This window comes from Amborella trichopoda, chromosome 4, assembly GCF_054954075.1.
Source record: "Amborella trichopoda isolate Santa Cruz 75 chromosome 4, AtrichopodaSantaCruz75HAP2 v2.0, whole genome shotgun sequence".
Classification (NCBI taxonomy): Eukaryota; Viridiplantae; Streptophyta; class Magnoliopsida; order Amborellales; family Amborellaceae; genus Amborella; species Amborella trichopoda.
The window spans coordinates 129,330-152,025 of NC_142339.1; the positions used below are offsets into that span (position 1 = coordinate 129,330).

The 22,696-nt window shown below is 38.7% G+C and overlaps 1 protein-coding gene and 1 long non-coding RNA gene across 3 annotated transcripts; one reads left to right on the forward strand and one right to left on the reverse strand.

Annotated features, from left to right (window-relative positions):
• Positions 1–1,023: 1,023 nt before the first annotated feature.
• On the reverse strand, positions 1,024–10,829 carry PHO1;H1 (EXS (ERD1/XPR1/SYG1) family protein). Of its 2 annotated transcripts, XM_006849713.4 has the most exons (14): positions 9,818–10,829; positions 9,397–9,688; positions 8,578–8,974; positions 8,426–8,474; positions 8,235–8,306; positions 7,893–8,022; positions 7,552–7,672; positions 7,204–7,453; positions 2,915–3,019; positions 2,780–2,824; positions 2,550–2,702; positions 2,191–2,469; positions 1,982–2,118; positions 1,024–1,490 (listed from the first exon to the last, which is right to left on the reverse strand). In XM_006849713.4, exons 1-14 carry the CDS (start codon positions 10,067–10,069, stop codon positions 1,403–1,405), a joined length of 2,370 nt encoding a protein of 789 aa, XP_006849776.1. In that variant the 5' UTR covers positions 10,070–10,829; the 3' UTR covers positions 1,024–1,402. The 2 variants fall into 2 exon arrangements, with proteins under 2 accessions (XP_006849776.1, XP_088720288.1); XM_088864162.1 differs by lacking the exon at positions 9,818–10,829 and having other exon boundaries at positions 9,563–9,688.
• A 2,519-nt stretch (positions 10,830–13,348) lies between these two features.
• On the forward strand, positions 13,349–17,267 carry LOC110007731 (uncharacterized). Its single transcript, XR_002281868.2, has 4 exons — positions 13,349–13,840; positions 14,656–15,713; positions 15,801–16,744; positions 16,826–17,267. It is a non-coding gene; the product is annotated as an uncharacterized LOC110007731 (long non-coding RNA).
• The last annotated feature ends 5,429 nt before the right edge of the window (positions 17,268–22,696 follow it).

The window sequence follows — 22,696 nt, forward strand, 5'->3', positions numbered from 1 at the left end:
AACAGCTTTAGTCAAACAAACTCATCCTATTTTACAGCTTAGCTCCTAAAAAATAGATATTGCATGAACATAATTGGGCATTTAAGCTGAAAATTGAACAGATTATGGTAGAAAATGGCAGGCATGTTGCCTTGTATTTGTGCTTAACTAAATGAAGAAAAACAGACAGGAGAGTGAAAAAAGGATACAAGCATTAAAGAAACTGTCTAGGACTTCGAAAAAAAGAAGTGTTTCCCATTGTCCCTCCCTCTCCTCGGAAAAGTAATTCTTCTTCTTCCTCATATCTGTTTCCCTCTATTTCTTTTTAGAACAGAATTTAACTCTCTTTTTTAATTTAACTCTCTTTTTTCTTTCCTCCTTTCTATTTCTATAAAGGATTGCTCCTGTTGCTTCTTTGGATAAATTTATTTATTCATAATTTGTACCCTCCCTTACCTAAAATTTATTTCTTTTCTCAAAATTAACAATCACAGGAACCTGGCATATACAGGTGTTGTTGGAATCTAAAATGCATGAAATGCATGTGTAACACTGTAGCTGCCATGCACCTCTGATATGAGAGACAACAAAGGGATCTATCTAACAGGGAGCTGCATATCATCAGCCTGGTCAAGGGGAAATGCAGTGAGAGCTTCTCACCCATTACACAAGTTGGTAACTCAAAATCACGGCGCTGAAGAAGATCCCTAGGAAGGGCCCTGTTTAGTTGCTCAACAAATTGGATAACTCTCAGTGGCATTAGAAAGTGTCAGACAAGCCAAATATCTCTTACTATCTATTGACTCTGGCACTCTGATAACAGCTTGATAAAAGAAAGTGTGCCACCAGATTCTATCTCCATGATTGAAAGGCAGAATGAGAAGCAACCCAAGAACCTTTGACTTGGTGAATTCAAACTAACCTTGTCTCAACAAATAAGACAAGTACCAATGGCTGATATGTTTAATTATTTATTATTCTCGACTTAAATTTGTTTCTGCAAAAGTAAAAGACACGCAATTTTTAATTTTGTCAAACACTCACTTTTGAGAAAGTTTGCCTCTATCCTTATTTTAAGTATCCAAAGAAATGTGACATGAATTTACTGAGTGTTAAGTCAGTTCATACATGACTTTATTACTAAGATCCTAGTATGTATGCATCTTTGGATTGTACAATGGCAAATGATTTCATATTCACTTGGCTTGTATTGCTGCCCCCTCAGCAATTGTATTATGTGCTGGAGAAAGATCTCCAATCTGATCCATTGGGCTTGCTTTCACAATTTACATCCGAGATGGTTGAACATTAAGATTCCAACATGAGCCTTGGTTGCCAATAACAATTGGTAGTTTGGAAATTCTGCAAGCTTTATTTATAGGATTATTGCAACAGCTTCTCAATCCACCATTGCCAGTGAAAGTTAATCCTCGACCACTTCATGGAAAGGGAGTGGTATTGTTTTGACTGCTCTGAATTTGCCAGCATTATTTAAATGCTCGTTCTCCAACCTAAGCCATCACAAATATTGTTCTCAGCTTCCATAAGACCTTGAGATGTATATATGTGTATGTGTGTGTGTGTTTGTTTGCATTGGAAAACGAAGGGGGCTAGGATGCTGCGTCAGAAGTTGAAGGATAACTCACAGAGATTATAAAAACTAAATTTGGGTTGTCTCTTGCAATTACTTCCTTAATCAAAACATATTTTAATTATTTTGAAAAGGCACTTTCTGGTTAAGTATCATTACAAAAATGCAATGAGATTATGAGAATTTCTGCCCCAAATCCCAACAAACTTTGGTAACTCATTTGACGCCTTTTTTATATGAAACCAACAAGATTCTGCAGGACTTTCCTATCTTGTAGCCATGTTATGGATAGCATGATTCTTGTAAAAAAAGAGTTCAATGATAGGCCTATTTTGAACCTTTGCTTTGAGAACTTCAAATGCAAGGAGCCTTTGCATTATTTTATTACCAGTACCATCATGAATCTTGTACCTGTAGAAGTTCCACTGCCCTCTTCGGATCACTTCAAGAGCTGCTAGGAATAAGCTGGTTACCCGGTAATCCACGCTTCCAAAGTTGGAATGGAGAATGGTTTGTAACCACGCAAGCCTTAGAATGAGGTTTAAGATCTGCATCACAGAACCTCTCACACTACACATCTAGAAAACATATTGAATAGGGATAAAGAGAGATATGTGTACCATGGAAAAGAAGTAGATGATCTTGTGACGTAGAATTAATTCATTCCTTAGCCAAGGGTTGCGCGATTGAAGTTGTAGTAATCCCCAATCCTTGACAAAATCCCAATACAGTTGGTATACTGTTGCCGCACTCGATGTGATGACAACCATTGACAACCAACCAATGCTTTTATCGTTCTCATATGCAACTTTTGCACCTGCTGCTATCATGGCTGACACATACTTGCCAAGATTTACCAGATGGCTTCCTTGTCCTTCGTCAAACCACCTCCGTGCACACTGTTTCAGATAAAACATTTTGTTAAATCCCCTTGTTATATGATTGGCAAGAAGTTGATAATGGTTTCATAAGGAGCAACCTGCATTGCCCTCCAGTAATATGGCAAGAAGGAAACAGCATAAGCTAGATCTCTGTAGTGCTTGCTCTGCATACAATATCCATAGTCTTGGGTCTTGTAGCTTCCTGTGATATAGTAGCAAGCTACATACTCTAGACTCCTTAGCATTGGCACCTGCGCAATGTTTTGGCTTCTTCTGGTTAAAGATCTAGCTTATCGTACAAGACATGGAACAAATAGTCGTGACTTACTTGACTACAAAGTTGATCCGCCATGAAGAAGTCCGCCATTACCACCTGAAAACATAGAAGAAGATGTGATACCTTTTCACTTAACAATGATATGGGTTTTGCTTGTAAGACGTCCTCTGCCCAGTGTTGTTGTACCTTGTACAATGGTGACAGCACAATGTTTCGTATGACCCGAAGGAAATAGAACCGGGTTGACTTGTAGACAATGTTGAAAGGGCACACTAACAGCATCAGGAACAACTGCCCAGACAAAAATAGAGGGGCAATGAAAAGATGTTGCTTTCAAGTCCTTAAATGAAAATGTCAGAAAATCTAGAGAGAGAAAAGAGAAAGAAGAGAGAAGAAAGAGAGACATTAGGAAGAGAAGTGATGTGAGGTTCATGACTAACTCCTCACGCGCCTCTTAAACATGTTATATATCATTAAAAAAACATGAAAGAGCAAGACTGCCCATAGAAAATATAAAAGGACACTTGGGTCCTAGAACTTGAACAATAGGACTTTTAACAGAAAACAAATATTCTGGGAAGCGTGGCTTTTGTAGCTTATCTTCTAACATATTTGGAATTGAACTAGTCCACAGCCGATGTGATGTACAGGCAAGCATCATGTGAACATTAATTTTGAATTTTTTTCGTATGCACATCTTATATAGTTTAACTAGAAATCATGTTGGAAAAAAAAATACTCTATTACTTTAAAAAATAAAATAAAAAATAATATTTTTCTTACGTTTTTTATTGAAAATTAAAAAATAACAAATCTAAATAATACCAAACTCATATTTTCTTCAAAAAAAATAATGCAAATCTTTCTTTTGTACAGGCAAGGAAACCCCGTTGAATATGAATCTATTATGCAATGAGAGATCCTAGTTTGTCAGGAAAGCAAGAAATCTACGGCTAATATTTCTCCAAAAAAAATAAAAATTATTCGAACAAGATGATTGGTCAGCCACATTTTGTTCATGACTTACGCGGATACATCATTAGAAATCTAAGGCTAATATTTCTCAAAAAAAATTTATTTATTCAAGCAAGATGGTTGGTCTTCCATTTTTTGTTCATGACTGACACAAATACATCCTTAGAAATTTAGTATACGTAGTATAGTATAGATTTAAGTATATATTAGAACATATTAATTAGGACTCTATCATATAAGGATAATTTTTATTTATATCTTTCAAGGAATTTTTATTTTACAATAGAGATTCATATTTAAAATAAAAATTAAGAAAGTAACATATTTCTTGCTATTTAAATAAAAAATTGAATAGTTATCTTAATTTTATAAATGTATAAAAACCTTGCTATTTAAATAAAACATTGAATATTTATCTTAATCTTATAAATGTATAAAAACCTTATTTTATTAGGACTCTATAAGAAGAGATTTCCTATTTTGAGAATATGTACTATAGCCCAAATGTCTGTGTCATTTATATAGCTTCTTCTAAATTGGAAAATTTTTCGAACAATATATTGTAGATCTTGCTTGTTCTTAAGTGTCATGTTTCTTATTTTTTTAAAAAAAAATATAACAATAAAATAAAGTGAATAAAATAAATAAATAAATAAATAATATTTTAAATTCTAGAAATTTATCTCGCTTACATATGTGTTGAAAACCTTATTTTAGGACATTGTTATTTTGTGAAACAATATATAGCCCAAATCTCAATTAGGGCTCTATAAGAAAATTTCTACTCATATCAGAATTCTCTCTCTAATTGAATAGTATATCACTTTTATTTTCTGACGGTTATGATCAAACCATTGGAAAAGGAAGGCTATGATTGCAAGATGATGGACATATATACAGCACAAGAAATTTAGTATATCTAGTATAGAATTGAATTAGAATTATTTTTAAAAAATTTGTAGAATGTAATGGTGGATATCTCATCAGAATCTCACTGCAATGATTTCATTCAAATCCATACGGAAAATTTATTCATGAATGTCTCTATACACATGCTTGATTCTTTGTTTAAGGCATGGAGATATGGTAGGACTCCTTGAGTGCTATTTTTTTCAGGCCTTTGCTTTGGATTATTAAGCAAGAAAGAGATTTTTGCTTGTTCTAACCTGGAGCGAATTTTGAAATGAAATTAAGTTTTTGAACGTTATGTGACTTCATCTTTGTTTCATTTATATTCTTTGAAGAGTGCTTTTTCACTTATATATATATATATATATATATATATATATATATATAGAAAAAGTTTATATAATGTTGCAACCTTAAAATGTAGAACTACAAATGCACCTCCAAAATCCATCGAAAAAGTTGTTTTAATGTTGAATAAAACCTCTAATTGATCATCTAGACATCGAGATGTATGAATATAGAAAACAAAAAGATTTTGAGTCCTAAAAATAGTGCATCTTGCAATACATTATCTAGACTATCCACATTCAAGAGTTTCATATGTTTACATATCTAATTGATTTTAACCATTTGTGGAGTTTAAAATTTTATAATTAGATACAATAATAGATTTTAAGAAAATCCTAAGAATGTTTTTTACCAAAATTACATCTTATGGTAGAATTTGGAGGTGTGCTTTAATTGGATTGTTTAAGGTTGCAACCTTATACAAAACACCCTGTATATATATATATATATATATATATATATATATATATATATATATATATATATATATATATATATATATATATATATATATATATATATATATATATATATGTGTGTGTGTGTTGTGTGTGTGTGTGTGTGTGTGTGTGTGTGGAAAAAACTAACAATAGCTTATAATGAATAGTAATATAAGTAGAATCTCAGCTGTCAGATCTTCATCGAGTGGTTCAAAATACATATCACTATTTTAATTTTAATTTTTTCCTATAAATTTGATTAAGATGAAATTTTAATTGTATATACCTAACACTATTGCGCACCATATAAAAATATTAAAAATTTATTTTCAATAATTTAAAATGACCAAATTACCCCCATCATTTTTCAGGGTTATTTTGGTCATTTTATATTTTGAAAATAAAAATTATATATTTTTTAATTGTGCACCCTAATTTTTAGTATACACATGTAAAATTTCATTATAATTCAAATTTCATTATAATTCAATTTCTAGAAAAAATATTAAAATTCATATAGTGATATGCATTTTGAACCACATGATGAAGATCTAACGGCTCCCATTCCACGTATATCTACCCCGCTATTGTAAGGTTTACTCTCTCTCTTTATATATATATATATATATATATATATATATATATATATATATATATATATATATATATTGGTTATGATGTGAAAACTTCTGCAACTCACATAGGAATTGAATTTCCCTGATTTATATTATAGGGCTCCTTGCTCTGATCTATGGAATTTATGGGAAAAGAGTAAGTGCTACCATATATCAAAGCAAAGTTCTGCATCCTTTGATTTTCGTTTTGTTTTCCTTTAATGAAAAATCTAGTGCGTAGAACATTAAATTTCTTCACATGTGACAAAGTAACGTTTTAGGTCATTTGCGATTTATGTGGCAACATGCATAAGAATAAAGTTCAGTTCCACAAACCTAAGAACGGAAAAAGATGGATCATTATGATCTCTCAATACGATAACTCATAACCATCAATGGCCACTATAGATGGGAGAAGGGAGTAAGCTGTAGAGTGAAAGTTCTTACATGAGATTCTAGATATCATGAAGTTTAGCCTTGGAACTCCTTTCTCAGCATGTTAGAAAGGAGGACTACTTTGTTCTAATGCCAAGCTGATTTTGATATCTAAACTGTGGAAGCAAATGGTTTATGTAATGTAATGCACACACTATGGCAACTGATTGGCGAAATGAACTACTACTTTATCATTTGTTTATCTTGCATTTTCTTAGTTCTCTCTTGTTAAAAGTTCGCACTTCCCATTCAGTACCTTTTTGTAACTTCTTCACCAGAATAGTTACATAAACAAAGAAATGTGGACCCACTTCATGCGTCATTAAGGATTTTTCCACCACACTATTTAATCTCCCACATCCTGGTTCTGTTAGTTATCCCATCTCATTGCCATAGGTGATCCAACAGTAATGGGAGGACTCCCATGATAATCAGTGGAAGGTCCCCGTCCGACTGACCATTCCCCAATTATGCAAAGAAGGATAACATAAGAAATTTTTAGTTACCCTCTTTTTTTTTCTTTTTTTTGGGTGAGTCAGTAGGGAGAGTGCCCCTTCCCTTGGTAGGAATTGAGTCTAGGACGTAGCGTTGCGCTAACCAACTAAGCCCGGGTGTGCATTCTTCACATTCGACTACGAAGTTCTTAATTGAAATTCTTCACCCACCTATTGAAGCAAACTATGAATCCCCCATATTTTCTCTAGGTAATTCCATTTACCAAGTTTCAATACTTCAAAAGCTAAAGAAAACTTACCAACAGCAAAAGGCCTGGAATGGCATCTACGCTGGTGGAGGAATGGCCTTTTGCAATTAGACACAAGTGTGCCACCATCACTCCCACTACAATGGTCATGGAGGTTGTGCAAATCAAGAAGACATCTTGATATTTTAGTTCTTTGGTTGGGGCAAGCTCAAAGATGAAGCTGTAGTTGATACGGGCTTTTCTCCACATCACTATATTACAACCATACAGGAACAAGTGTAGAAACAAGAGAGCAAACATGCTGCAAAGAAAAAATAAAATAAAATAATATCATCAAAAATCACTTTCTCTCATAAATGGGGGAGAAGAAAGATGCCATCTATGTCCGCAAGGAGGTACCTAAGTACTGGGTACACAGTCTCCATGTATACAGAATTTGACTGTCTGGTGTACATGCCCATTATATGGGCCATGATAACATATCCCGCAAGCAAAGCGATGAAGCAACCCATAAAGAGTCCTGAAAATGGGATTCAACAGACAACCAACCCTGATTAATAGCTTCACTTTTCTATTTTGTTGTAAGACTAATTGAGTATCTTCATAGTTTGGTTCCACTTAATAATCTTAAAAAGTAATTGAAGCAAGCTTGGATTATCAAAACAAGTTTCTTCACCTGTGTTTGTCCAGGTACAACTAAAGTTTAAAGAAAAGGAAAAAACATGCATTATGTTATTGACCTATGAAAAAGGTCACTGTATGAGATTCTCTAAGTTGGCGCGGTTTGAGATACTTCATGGCTTTCACACGGTCATCTCCAGTAAAATTTTTCACAAATAGATCTTCAACCTCATCCATCGACTTGATCACCTGTGATGCAGCAAGGAAAGCAGGAATTACGGAGACTAAAGGACTCCCCTCCCCCCCAGCGTGCACACATACACACACACTCCCTCTTTCTCTCTTTTTCAGTCAGATACACGCCTACGCACTCATGCACATGGACCTTTTTCTTCTTGTTGTGGTTATTTTGCACAGAATGCACCTTTGTACTAAATGGGTAAGCTTTGTTGCAAGTGTACCTTATCTGAGCTGTTGAAGTAGGAGCTCTCCACAACTTTCAAGTAAATAGGCAGAACTTGTTGTTCTGTGACCTGAAAGCGAAGGCCATTTTGATTTCCTTCAAATTTGTGACTTGGTATATTTAAAAGGTTGCCATACCTACCCAGACTAATACAGGGGACAAAAATAAAAATAAAAATACGCCAAATACCTTGTCAAATTTCTTCAAGATCTTCACAAAAGCTAGCATATTCAAAGATCTGCGTGCAATGGAGTGGAATTGTGTTAAAAGGAAAAGACAACCAAAGAAAAGATGTTTGGTATAGGCTTTCAGCTTACCAAAAGAGAGGGGGCAAGAATTACCTGTAAGTCTTTAGGAAACCAAGTCCCTTGTACAACTCGACAAAGGCTCCCCGGATCATTTTCTCGGCATGGTGCAGCTTAGTCTTGTTGATGCTCAACTTGCTTCCTTCAGGACTACATTTTTTGGGCTGGGAGACTAGATCCTCCCACACTAAGTTTGTGATGGCAGAAATTGTTCTCGAGGGGTTGGTCAGGGGAATGTTCATCCTCACATTCCTCCCCTGGCAGCTAAATGTCCTTCCCGACAGGCTCAGCTTTGCTTCATCCCTTCTTTCCTTGACAGCTTTCACTGCTTCATTGGAGTTGGGAGTGCTTGCATCCTCCTCTACCTCACAACAGGCCACGGGCTCCAGCTGCTGTGGGTCTGGGTCAGCAGGATCTTCCATTGAATCATCCTCTGCATGGGTGTAAGATGTTAGGCAACTCGTCAATGTGATGGTAGGCAACTTGTCAATGTGACTGCACTGTCATAGTTCTCTCTCTGTTTTTTTTTTTTTTGTTTGTGGTAGTTCCATGGTTGGCATTGAGCTTGGAGATGTGTTGGAAGTCAATTGCTAACCACTTAAGCCCAAGCCAGTTATTATGAAAGTTTTGCACATTAGGGATGTGATTATAAGCTGGGTGTAACTCAAATCGATTTTGCTACTTTGTAATTCTACATGGGTCCTAGTTCCTTGTGTGTTCTGCAGGAGGGTCTTAATAAATTGCTAGTTGTCGAAGTAGTGTGCAAGTGGAATGTCCTCTATGTTATATTTATTTTCCTTTTTCCTTTTTCCGAAAAGATGACCCGCAAAACAAGGAAGGATTAGATGGTGGTACCACATGATTTGGTGGTGCTCGAGATAGAAGCATCCTCAATGACCTCCATCATGCATGGCTGGCCTTTGAGAGATACCTTGAGTTCTACCAAAATCGCCAATTGCTTCTTCAACGTGACTCCTCTCTCTAAAAACTCTCTCTCCTTGGTCTTGTAAAACTGGTTCACCTTATTCAGCTGGAGATCCAACCGGGCGAAGAAAGCCTTTGCTGCAGTTGTATCTGCAAATTGCTCTAACAATTCAGTTTCATACACGTCGCCCTTGCTTGCAGAAGTAGCCAACTTCCTATGGACCTGTTGCGAGAAAAGAAATGAAAAAGCAAGCCATGCGAGGAGAAATAGTAGTTAGATGATGTCTGAGTTTTTAATGTGAAGAGGGAAGCAATTGGCATTCAGCTCTGAGTAAGGGATGGGAAAGAGTACCTGAATCGCCCTGTGCTCGCTTGAAGCGGTGGCGCATGGGCCGAACACCCGTTGGAGAAGAGCAGCCGCATGGAATGGGAAAATTCTAGCTTGGAGAGCTCCTTTGGATGGTGCGTCGTTTTTCTTCGTCTGATTTTCGAGCTTGGGGAAGTGGATTCTTTTCAAGTCCTTTTTCAGTTGCCAGTAATCGACAAAGGCGTCTTTCCACTCTGGGACCAGCTGAGCCTCAAATTGCTTCGAGAATTTGACCATTTTCAAGGAAATGAGGGGGATGGAACAGCAGTGGGGATCGATCACGGCAGGTGACAATTGCCTGCTCCGATGGGCATTGCATCGTCGGGAGGAAAGAATTTATGGCCATCAGGAAAGAGGGGGATGTTGCATGCACGGATGGATGCCCGACAGCACATACTGCGATATCCTCCCCCACAAGATATATAGAAATTTTATCCTGTGGCTTCTTCCACTTGGTGTTGAGGAGGGGGAAGGATTCTCCAAGACCCACTGGTATTACTACTACTTTCCAAAATCATATCCATTTATGCTCCTCATAATCCTACTACTGTGTCGATTATTCCCAGCATTTGCTATCTGACTCGCCATCATTTGTACAAAATTCTCTCTCCCCCCAAGAGCCTTGGACACTCCCACTACCTGGTGGGTCCCACCTCTGCTTAGAATAGAAGAGAGGATGGGATCATCACAGCTCTGCTTATCCAATGGGATTAGCACTACCACCACCGCCATCACCTTCCAGGCACAGATGCTTCCTTTTTTCGTTCACACCCCCCCCCCCCGCCCCCCCCCACAAAAATGCCCAATGTGTTGAAGTGAAGGTGCTATTCTATTACAGCACAATGGAGTAACTGCAGAAAATTGACACCGGGCTAGGCTTCACAAGTGGTGCAGGGATGGTGGTGGTAGTAGTAGTAGTAGTACAAGGACAGCAAGAAATTCCAGAACAGCAAAAGATGGGTTTCTCCCTGGTACAGCTGTTGCTGTTGGGGCGTACGAGGGGATTTGGTGGATAGAAGAGGGAGGAATAGAAGGCCCGCAGCCATGCCCCACCTATATGCTAATTCCCTTCCACGTCAACCCCTCAAAATTTTATAATAATGATAATAAGAAAAAAAGGGGGATACCCTGCCATTTTCCTAGTAAGCAAAAGTGGCCATATGTTGGAGCAAAACATGAGATCTTTTTTGCATTGTGCCCATAGTGATGATGACACATAACATTCTCCGCGTTAGTGAGTGTGTCTGTCTACCTCACTTTTTTTTTTCTTTTTTTTGTGTGTGTACATCATGCAACAATACACACATACCAACTTGTGCACCCACATCAATTAAAGGAGCCACTTTTGTTTGTTTGGAGCTCGAGCGCTCTCTCTCTCTCTCTCTCTCTCTCCACTTTTGTTTGTTTGGAGCTCGAGCGCTCTCTCTCTCTCTCTCTCTCTCTCTCTCTCTCTCGGAATGGATGCTACCTCAGTCAAAAAAGCCTCTTCCTCAATTCATTACATGCTAATAATAGCCAAATAAAATAAATAACGAACCATTTATATTCTTCTTGGATTCAACTGTCCAGATTTCATTCCTTGAACCCCGAATGATCTTTTAGTACCATTATTATTCTTGTGCTTGGAATCTCCTGCTAACATTACTTCTTCGTTATGCGGGGACCTCACCTAGGTTCCCCTCTCTTTTATATCCATTAGACCAGTGATTAGGGTATAGGATTCCGTAAGAATGTTCTTTGATATACGTCCACCACCTCTTCTTTCTTCTGAATTTAACATGCTCATCACTTGGTCACCACAACAGAGCATAACCCACATGTACCATGGTTCTTTCGCATGACACACATAAATACGTGAAATGAAAGGACATTGACATCTTAAAAAGTTGAAGAGATCCCTATCCATGAATTCCTTGTGCACACAAAGTTGGGAGACACCTCTGTTTTCCTAGTTAGTTGCGACCTTTGGACAGAAAGAACTACTAAGGGGAAACTTCAGATTTGGGAATGGGGTTGGAGCAATGGTGGTTAGGGGCGCATGCATCAACATACCATCCTACCCTCCATTCCCATCGTTAACGTATCAAACAAAAAGGGGGAACACTACATTTGCCACCACAGCCATCCGGCTATCATAAGGACCATTGTGGCGGACGTAGTAATTTGGTTGGGTCGTCGTTGATTCCGGGTCGGGCTAAACCCAACCTAGACCCCAACCAAGTAGCACCAATCTTCTTAGGTGTTTACATCCTTCTTACGTGTAATTTCTTGGGTATTAATGAATCTTGTAGTTAATCATTCAAAAAAAATTATGGGAAAAATTTCATATAGAACCCCAATTCTTCATATTATTTCATGGTAGATTTTTTTTCAGTTTTTCTTTCAAGCGGCATAAAGAAATCCCTACCAAATTTTTTTATATCATTTCATCGTAAAAACTTTTTTAACTTTCTTTTTCCTTTTCAACCCATTAAAAAAAAAAAATTTTGGTCGAAATGATATAAAATTATTTGTTGGAGCTAATTTTTATGATCAAAAGTCAATAAAATAGGGAGATAAGAGATGAGGGGGTATGGTAAAATCTTTAGAAGTTTTTTTATGCCGCTTGAAAGAAAAACAAAAAGAATATCTGCTATAAAATAATACGAAGAATTAAAATTCTATACGAAATTTTTCCAAAATTATATCGGGCATGCAGTCACAATAGTTTTTGAGTCGTGTAGACTTCGATGTCTTGGGTAAAGCAGCGATGTACAACGTTGTTGGCGTTTTTGAAATTCAGCCCCATTTTGAGCATACCATTTAATCATGAATAATCACGTTATCTATCCCCCACCTGCAATAAATAATTTAGGGCGCTAATTTGGTCGCTCCAATTATTCATGAATGGGAACTCTTTCTCACCCAACTTAATTTAAAATATCTAAAACTAGTCCAATTTGAGATGGGCTAGATCGGGGTATACAGAGATAGCAAGTTTGGGGCACCTATCTCCCACTTCAAGTCAATCTCTATCTCCTAAATAAACACCTTATCAATAATAATAAAGGAAAAAGTGTATATAAGGTTGCAACCTTAAAATGTAGAATTAAAGATGCACGTAAAAATCCATGGAAACAGGTTATTTTAATGTTGAAAACCCTTTGATTGATCATCTCAACATCGAGAAGTATGTATATGTATATGAAAAAGAAAATACATTTTCAGTCCTAAAAATAGTGCATTGTGCCGCACATTATCTAGACCATCCATTTTCAACATTTTCATATGATTATAGATCTACTTGGATTTAACTATTTTTGGAGTTTTAAATTTTATAATTAAATTTTAAGATAATCCTAAGAATGGTTTACACCAAAATCACATGTTATGATAAATTTTAGAAGTGTGGATTGTTTAAGGTTGCATCCTTATAGAAACCACACCCAAAAATAAATAAATCTCGAACCGATGAGTACTTTATTCATGCTTAATACATCGGATAAAGAGAAAGGAAAAGTATTTCATGCATTCCCCAATGCATCAGACATCATAAACAGTGGCCTCGCCAATAACTGAATAAAATTGAATGGTGTTAAAGAAATATATAAAAATAAAAAAAATTATCAATCATCATCTTGAGAACCTTTTCTAAATGAAAGGGCCAAATTTCTTTTCTCTCTAAAAATTATGTCTCTCACAACTTTGAATGGTGTTAAAGAAATATAAAAAAGAGAATGATGAATCATCATCATGAGAGCGAAATTTCTTCTCTCTTTAAAAATTTGGTCTGTCACAACTTCACCTAGGGCTCTTTTCCTCTGTGACATACCCTCCCGGCACCGATTCCCTCTCTAAAATCTCTCCTTTTCCCATTTCTATCACTTTTCTCTCTAAACTGAGGGCGCCAAAACGAAAATCGATTCGTTGATTCTTTCGACAATGGTGGGCGAGGGGGATGGCTGGAATGGAGAGCAGCAATGGTGGATGGGTAGTAGCCGCATTTCAAAGAGCAAAGCAATCAAAAAAGTATGCCCCCAAACACCTCCAATTTCAGTTTTCTTCGATTTTTGCGAAAATTTCGGAAATTTTTGGCTTGTAAGATGTTTCAGCATGCTTCTGTTGATCGAAAATTGAGAAACCCCCATGTTGCTTTCGAATTTTCGTGTTTTGCCACTAATGCATGTGTGTTTTTTAGCTCAAAATGCTTAATTGTTTGCTTGAATGAGCATAAATGCCCTTATTTCTTTTAGAACAATGTTTGTAGGCCACTTTTGGTTACAAAAATAGGGCCGTGAAGACCATTTTTTATTTCAGCTTCGACTGAGCCTCACACATCGCAAGAGTTGCTTTCTGTTCTGCTCTTTTGTTTTCTGAATTATGATGCATAGAACCTTCATTGTTGAGCCCTCACACATAACCTTTAAACTTATTTTGGTATCGTAGCCCTCATTTGGGGTGTATGATGCATTAGGGTCGGGTGAGCTAGCCCTTAATGGTAATTTTCACCTGATCGCTTAAATTGCCTGTGCTTGGGGCAGTATTTGACACAAAAGTTCTTCATTTTCTATTCTTGAACTGAAATTGTCGCATCTCGGAAGTCGTTGACAACTTGACCTATAACTTTTTCGTATTCCCTTAAATTGCCCATGTTTGGGGCTCTCAGCATGTGACAGCTCATCCCCGCTAACTTTTGTTAGAATTTTCCCCTGCTTGGGGCTTTTGAAACATACAACACCTCAACAGTGAAATTGAAACATACCCTGCTTGGGGCTCTTAATTTGCAGTGACTTCATGAGACTCCTTGTAACACTGTTTTCATCTTTGTTTGTTCATTTTGGCAGGGATACTCTCTAGGGTCTAGATGTTATCTTTTCTCCCTTAGAGGGTGGGTACTGCTGTTGATCCAATGTCATATTAGGCATCTGGCTAGGATAGGGTTGTGGGAGATCTGTAGAATCAGGCCATGTAGCCTAGATTTGCCTTTGATTATCGAGTTGTGTCTTCGGTTTAGGTCGGAGACTGGCACATTTCCATTTTCTTGTGGAGAGTTAGGACCCACTTTAGATGATGCCACCCACATCCTGGGTGTGAGGAGTGAGGGGGATCCCTACGTATGTACCCCCCTTGGTCCAGAGGAGACTTCGATTGGGATCTTCTTTGAAATTTTTGATGGGGACCACCCAGATCCTAGCATGGGAAGCAAGGATGCTCTCCAGCTTAGTTGGCTTAAGAAGGAGTTTGGTCCTCAGAGGGACCAGCACCAGGCACAGGAAGGCTGTGTCATTAGGGGTAGGGCAATAGCGACTGAGTTGACCAATCATAGGACTCGCTAGAGGAGGGGGGAGGCAGTTGACCCCCCAGTAGCTGATGAGGCCATGGATGATGAGGGTGATAGTGAGGCCATGGTGACAGAGAAGGAGGAGATGGAGATGGTGGTTGGCGGTGTTGAGAGGGCCGCCGAGGAGGTAGAGAGACTCTTGGGGGTTGAGGAGGTTGGGAAAGCTAGCACCACCATTGCTGATGATGAGGCGGCCAACCCCACCTACGTTGTAGAGAGTCGGTCGAGAGGCTGAGAGCCAAGGCACTGACAACAGAGTTTCAGTGGGTCTAGGAAGCAGAACAGAGGAGATTCAGGGCTGATGTGGCCATTGATGATAATGTGGAGTTGATGGGAGAGGAGTAGACACGCTCGCTGAGAGCATTTGTAGTGTACCTCTTCGGCTCCTTTCTATTTGCAGACATGTCCTGAGGGAGGACCAAACACAAGATGATTTGGACCATTCGTGATTTGGTGAGGCTGGAGAGGGTGGCATGGGGACCTGCCATCCTTGGCTTCTTACTACATAGTCTGAGGCAGGTCGCCCTTGGACAAGTGCACGCCCTGGGTGGTTGCTTGCAGGTATGGAATTGTTTTTCTGCTTCATTTCTTGAGTATATCATGCTCATCCTTTAAGGACATGTTCTAACTTGCCTTGGTGATATTCAGGTGTGGGCTTGGGAGCACATTGCGACCCCTTGCCGCCCTATTTCTTCAGTTTTTTGGGGTTTGGGAAATAGACGAGACATTTGCACTTGTTTTATACCCTATTCTTGGATTCCCTAAAGGAGCAAGAGATGAGTTATCTTCCCTTTAGTCCCTTAATTTCATTGTTTTCGCTTAAGCTGGTAAAATTTTGACTTTAACTCTTGTTCTATTATCAAATTATTTGGTCTCCAATTGGAGGTAGTCCTCGGGCAAGTGTGTACGTAGAGAGTGCGTACGCTTTCTTGGCAAGGATCCACATGATTTGTTTAGATGTGGTCGAGATGCATCGATCACAGAGGGTGATGCGACAGCTAGAGTGGCCACAGCCCCATTTACATCTTTACTCCATTTTGGGAGCCTCCTACATCATGAGTGGGACTTCAAAGGCATATGATGAGGATATCAGGCATGGGTCTGTGAGTGGAGGACCAGGGAGTAGAGGAGAGCAAAGATCAATCACTTAGAGATGCCCCTATCTGGTTATGAGCACATTTATTGGGCGCTCTGGAGGGATATTGTCTTCCTATAGAGCTGGGGTCAAGAGATCGAACACCGACTGAGCAATGCCTGTGCTGAGTGCGAGAGGGAAGGTCCATTGATAAGGAGGTTCAGCTGAAGGAGCTGAGCAGGAGGAGGCAAGCGCGCACACACACACACAGATGACGCTCGATTCCTGATCGCTCGCTTGCAGATGGACATTGAGTGCCTCGATTCCAGATCGCTCGCTTGCTGATGGACATCGAGTGCCTCGACCCCAGATCGTTCGCTTGCATATGGACATCGAGCTCCTCAGAGGCGGGTCTGTCTCAGTTGCTCTTGCTATTGTCCCAAAGGAGTATGTCAATTAACTTAAGGTGGAGATTCGGCGGCTGAGGGTGGATATTGACTGCATTCACCAAGAAAGGGTATGTATTCTTCATCTTCTTTCATTCCTTCATCATTTGCATTTCTTATATTGACTGGTCGTTCTTTTTCTTGTCTTGTAGAATGAGCTGAGGGTGAACGGGTGCTTTTCTTTTATCTTGTAGAATGAGCTAAGGGTGAACGGGTGCAGGACGATACAATCATTCTCATGCGGTCCTAGCATGCCATTACCACCTTGGGCACTATGCCGATTGCAAGAAGAGGAGACCCCAAGGATGTGGAGCGTGTCTTGGAGTTCACCTAGCCTCCTGCTCCTGTTCCTATTGGGATTAAGAGTGTTGTGACCTCGAGGCCGCCCTATCAGAGATGGAGGAGGGTGGGAACAGTTTAACCCCGGTTGAGGACTCCTAGATCGAGGGAGGGGTGATTTTGTTTCTTGCACACTCCAGTTTTGTTGTACCTTTTTACTGTCTTTTTCTTCTTTTGTTCGCTTGTATCACTGTACTGTGGCACTCAAGTGTTGTATGGATCTTCCTTACATCTATATGATGATTGTTTTTGTTCCATTCGCCTTGAAAGGTGTTTTATGGTGTATGCATCTGTAATTTTCATCTTGTTGTGAAGGACATTGTTGCACACACACGAGTTTGGTCGAGCTATGAGAGCACAATTTTCTTTCGTAGATTAGTACCTTCATATTACCGCTTAATGGAGTGCCTGATTGGTTTTTGACCTCACAGGCGTAAGAGGTTGTCCTCATGTTCCTGAAGAGGGAACATGGGATAAGCAGTTTAGCCTCGTGAAGTGATGGAGGGAATCCCTTTTTTTAGATAGATTTTTGAAAACTTTGAAGAAATAGATGAAATTATTTTCACAAACTTCTTTTGAAAGAATAACAGGTCTTACAATTTTGCCACATGTGACCCCTTGGTGGTTCGGTGACACTTGAATTGTCATGGGATCACTTTGATTTGATATGCTCGTTCTAGTCGTTGATGGTCAGCCCTCATAGTGGTGGAGGCTCAAAGGCGTCTTCTAGCTAGAGTTTCGAGAGCTACCAATCGAGCTTCCCTTACTTGACCATCGTTTGAATCTTTGTGGGCAACAATCTTTAAGGGTGGTATTTCTATTTCGACACTGAGGACAACCTCCATTCCATAGACTAAGGAGTATAAGGTTCTTTGAGGGTGTCTTCTCATTAGTTTGGTAGGCCTACAGTTCTTCTTATATGTTCTCATGCCAATCCTTTCCATTTTCTATAGTTCGATTGATGATTTTAATAAGCATCATGTTGGTGGCTTTGGCCTGGCCATTTACGTGCCGGTAATGTAGTGTTGAGAATTTTTGAGTGATTCCAAATTGCTTGTACACCCTGGCAATCTTTTCATTCTTGAAATTTGAGCCAATGCTAGTGACTATTATTTATTAAGGAAGTAGGATTTTTAGGTAAATCTAAAGTTCATGAGGCTAGGAAAAAAACTAGGATTTCTAGGTAGGGTTCACCTAAGATTTTCAAAGGTTAGGAAGAAGTTTTTTCTAGTTTTCTAATGTTTTTGGGATCTCCTAATATTAAATCCGAATTTCTTGATTTTTTGGACTGGAGTGGAGTGGACTAGACTCTCTCTCAACTAATCAGCAACCAAACCAACGTGACCGAGTCTCACTATCTCTCTCCCGGGAGGTGCGGGAGAGTTGAGGAGTTAACGCAGGAGGAGGATGATGATGAAGAAATGCCTTGTAATGGTTTTTTCGTGTTCATAAAAATGAAAAAAAAAAAATGAAAAAATGTGATTTGGAATTGGAATATGATATCCTCTGCGGTTCGACGGTGGACACATGTACCTTGTTCGATCCTCCCTTCCTCGTTTATCAGTGCTGGCATTTGCTGGTTGCTGGTGCAGCAGGGGTGGCGTTCCTTCTCCCTCTGGCATTCACTACGGCTGCTGTAATTCCAAATCTAATATAATCATTCCCTCCCCTCTTCTTCTTGCGAAGGCCATGGTTTATTCTTTCCCCTCTCCTTCTTCCTCTCAATCTGAACTGCAACAACAACTCCCCAAGCAGCACTACTCGTCATTTTGGGGAGGAGGAGGAGGAAAAAGTGATGGGATCGAGGATGGCGAGCACTTAGTTTCATTCAATAACTGCCACAAGGATGCTGCTGATGGCTGCTGTTCTTCTTCAAAAGATGATATTGGTAATGATGATGAAAATAAGGTAGATGAGAAGGAGCCATTTCTCCCTCGCTCTGCCTCTGCCACTGCTATTGCTTTCCAGCAGAGGAGGAGAAGGGGAGGGGCCACAGGCACAGGCACAGGCACAGGCACAGGCACGGGCACGGGCAGCCCAACCCCATCTCCCACTCCACCTCGCCAGCAATCATTCAGGCAAGATGTGGGTCACGCCGCTGCTGAAACTTACCTCGTCACTCGTCTCAGCTTCACCTTACTGCGCTACCTCGGGTGTGTGGTTTAGGCTTTGCCTCTACTAATTCCCATCCGCCTTCCCCATCTTGCCTGCTGGTATCTCTTCAATTTTCTTTTTCTTTTACGAGACATCAATTGTGCAATTCTTTTAAAGTCTTATGTCAGAAACACATATTTTTTATGTGCTGTGTATTTCGTGAATTATTTAAACTGAAGAAATCTATGTTGTAAATCCATGACCCTATATGGATACTAATTCTATTGTGCATTTCAGTTATCAAGGACGCCTTCCATGTGTTAGATCTGACATGTACCTGTTAAAAACCTCTTGCATTGGGAATAGTCACCTCTTGTCTGCTTCCCACTGAACTAATAATTACCTGATTGAGCGTGCTCAAAAAACATGCAAAGAATTTGACTTGGAATGATTTTGGAACTCAATGCATGCTCGTGATGAAATTGCAATTTGGACTGTTTTTAGAATCATGGCACATCTCAATGAAACGGGTGAATATTTAAGAAGAACTGCTTCACTCTTTGATTTTCAAAACAGTTCCAGTCCTCATGTATAAGAATCTCAATCAGAAATGGATGTCTGTTTAAATCCTTCTTTCTCAAAGCATTCTTCATAATTGATAGTTTATCGAGATTAGTTGGCTTTTGAGACATTTTCAGTCCTAATATAAGAAACACAAGAAGAACCTAATATTCAGTTAAATCCTTCCCACTGGGAGCATTCTTCATGTGACTATAGTTGAACGAGCTTCTCATGATTGTTCATTAAGCTAGTTCCCTACAAACACAGAGCCATGTCAGCAGATTCCAACTGGGCTCATATGATTTCATCATATATTAGCTGATATGGGAGTTCACGTTAGACTTAAATTCCCTTCTATAAAAGTAACTATCAATCCTCAATTTCATGAAAGAACCAAATGTGTTTCAGTAGACTGTCACTAATTAGAGATAGTCTTTCATCATTTTATCTCATATCACATCTACACAAGTTACAAATTGATTTACCTATCCATTAATACCTATCCAACAATCAGTGATCTAATTACTCGGTGACTAAAATGTTACTTATATCAATGAGCGCTCCAGTTTGACGTAGTGTTAGGACATGTACTACAGGGAGAGAGAGAGAGAGAGATTGCTTTTATATTTCCCTCAAGGAATATTTTATTCATTCCACATTCCCACACTTGCCCCTAAGGTGATTACCTGTGTCGTGATTTGGAAACCATTTTCAATTCATTTCAATAATATAACCTCCTTGAGCATGCAGGAGCATCTCATTTGTCCTGTATCAATTCTGTATGGTTATAGTGTTTGGAAGCAGACATTCTATTGGGCCCAAACTTTTGCAAGCTCCTTAGAACCTTTATCATTATTTTATCGATTGTATGTGTGATTAAAAGGCCTTTGTAAGGCAATGTCGTGTTGAGTTTGTAATGCACACTTGCTGTAATGGTTGGAGAGTTTGTTTCATCAATATGCATTTTTTTATTTCTATTACTTATCAGAGGAATTTATTTCATGTATTTAAAATTGTTGTGAATTTCTTTGGCCCTAATCGGGCTTGCAAACATTCTTTGACTTCCAATTTATTTAATGCTATTTCTTCTCCATGAGTTTTCCAAATTGCCAATTACTCATAAAATTCAGGAAGGTGCTTAAATCCCCTGCATTTTGACTAATAGCTGAACTGTTCCTTTAAGAACCTCAAACATAGGCACTACTGTGTCTGTTTTTTCACTTTCTGGGAGTCTATATCATAGTTGGCAGGATCTTCCATCTAAGGTGGCACTCCCACTCCCACACATGCATTCCTTTCTCTTAGGCAATGCATTTCTCAACTTTTTGGAATTTGATCCCTGATGTTTAAAGTTTGAGTCCCCTCTCTCCTTTTGCTGGTCCATTTTGGGACCTTAAAGATGCATCACAATGAAACATTAGTGTTTGTTAGAGAACCTAGAGAGAGAAAAGAGAAAAGAGAAAGAAGAGAGAGAGAAGAGAGAGATACGAGGGGGGCACGAGAGAAATAGAAGAGAATACTGTGAGGTCTAACACATTCACACACCTCTCAGCCTCCTATTTTATTAAAGAAATATGTTGTGGACTAAACTGCCCATACAAAAAGAATTAGGATACTTAGGTCCAAAACTTAAATAACAAAGGATTTTAGCATTGCCCCTCCAGCTAGAGCATGAATGTTACCCATGGCCAGCTTGGAATAAATTGTTTGGAACATATTACAACCAAGGCCTTTGGTGAAATGTTTGCCACTTGATCCTTAGAATTCATGTGTGGAGTATATACCCATTTACTAGCAACTTTCTCTCGGATAAACTCTCGGATAAAATGGCATTTATTGGTCCTTTCATGAAACACTAGATTATTGGCTATATAGGTGACAACATTATTATCACAATTTATCTTCATAGGTTTTAGCAACAGCATTCCTACATCAATGCTTTCAACCACATAGTAGTATATGCCATAGCTCTATATTTAGCTTTTGCAGTAGATCTAGCCACAATATTTGTTTCTTGCTTACTTATGTTACAAAGTTTTCACCAATAAATGTACAAAAACCTGTGGTAGACCGCCTATCAGATTGTGACCTTCCTAATCAGCATATGAGTAATTCTCAATGGCTAAGTGATTATTTGGTTTGTAAATCAAACATCCTAGTGAGGAGTCCTTGAAGCATGCATAAATTGACTCATAGTACTTATTGCAAAAGCAATATAGGGCCTAGTAATGGTCATATAAATGAGCCTGCCCACCAGTTTTTTGTACCTTCTTGGATCCTTGAACAACTCCCCCCTAATTAGCAAATAATTTTCTATTTGAATCCATAAGCGTATCCACTGGTCTAGCACCCAACATTCTAGTTTTTGTTAACAAATCAATCACATATTTTCTTTGAGACAACTAATGCCATGCTTTGATATGGCTACTTCAATTCCTAGAAAATACCTTAGCAGGACTAAAACTTTAGTCTGAACATATTGTTTAAGATGTCTCCTATAGTGACTGATTCCTTATTGATCATTGCTAGTAACAATAATATCATCAATGTAGACATCTAAAATCCATGTGCTATAACAATTTTGTTGAACTTTTTCCAACCATGCTGCTGGGACTCTTTGAGGCCATAAGGAGTAGTATTTCAAAAGACGTAACATCGGTATAAACAAATTTCTTTTAACCAGGATGATAGTAGCGATAACATTTTTGGAAGAGTGAATACCTGAGACACACACACTTGACAGCTACAGGATCTAGCTTATCGCTAGCAGTACCTAACACATGAACAAAGCAAACACACCCAAACACCTGAGGGGAAAAACAAACAGTGGGCGTCAGGTAAGAGCACTAAGTGTGGTGTTTTTCTATTTAAGACTGAAGAGGGCATAAGACTAACTAAATAGCATGCAGTCAGTAAGGCGTCTCCCTAATAAACATTTGGAACATGCATATTAATGAGCAGAATGGGCTACTTTAATCAAACGATTTTTTCTTTCATCAACCCCATCCTATTGAGGAGTATGCGCGCAA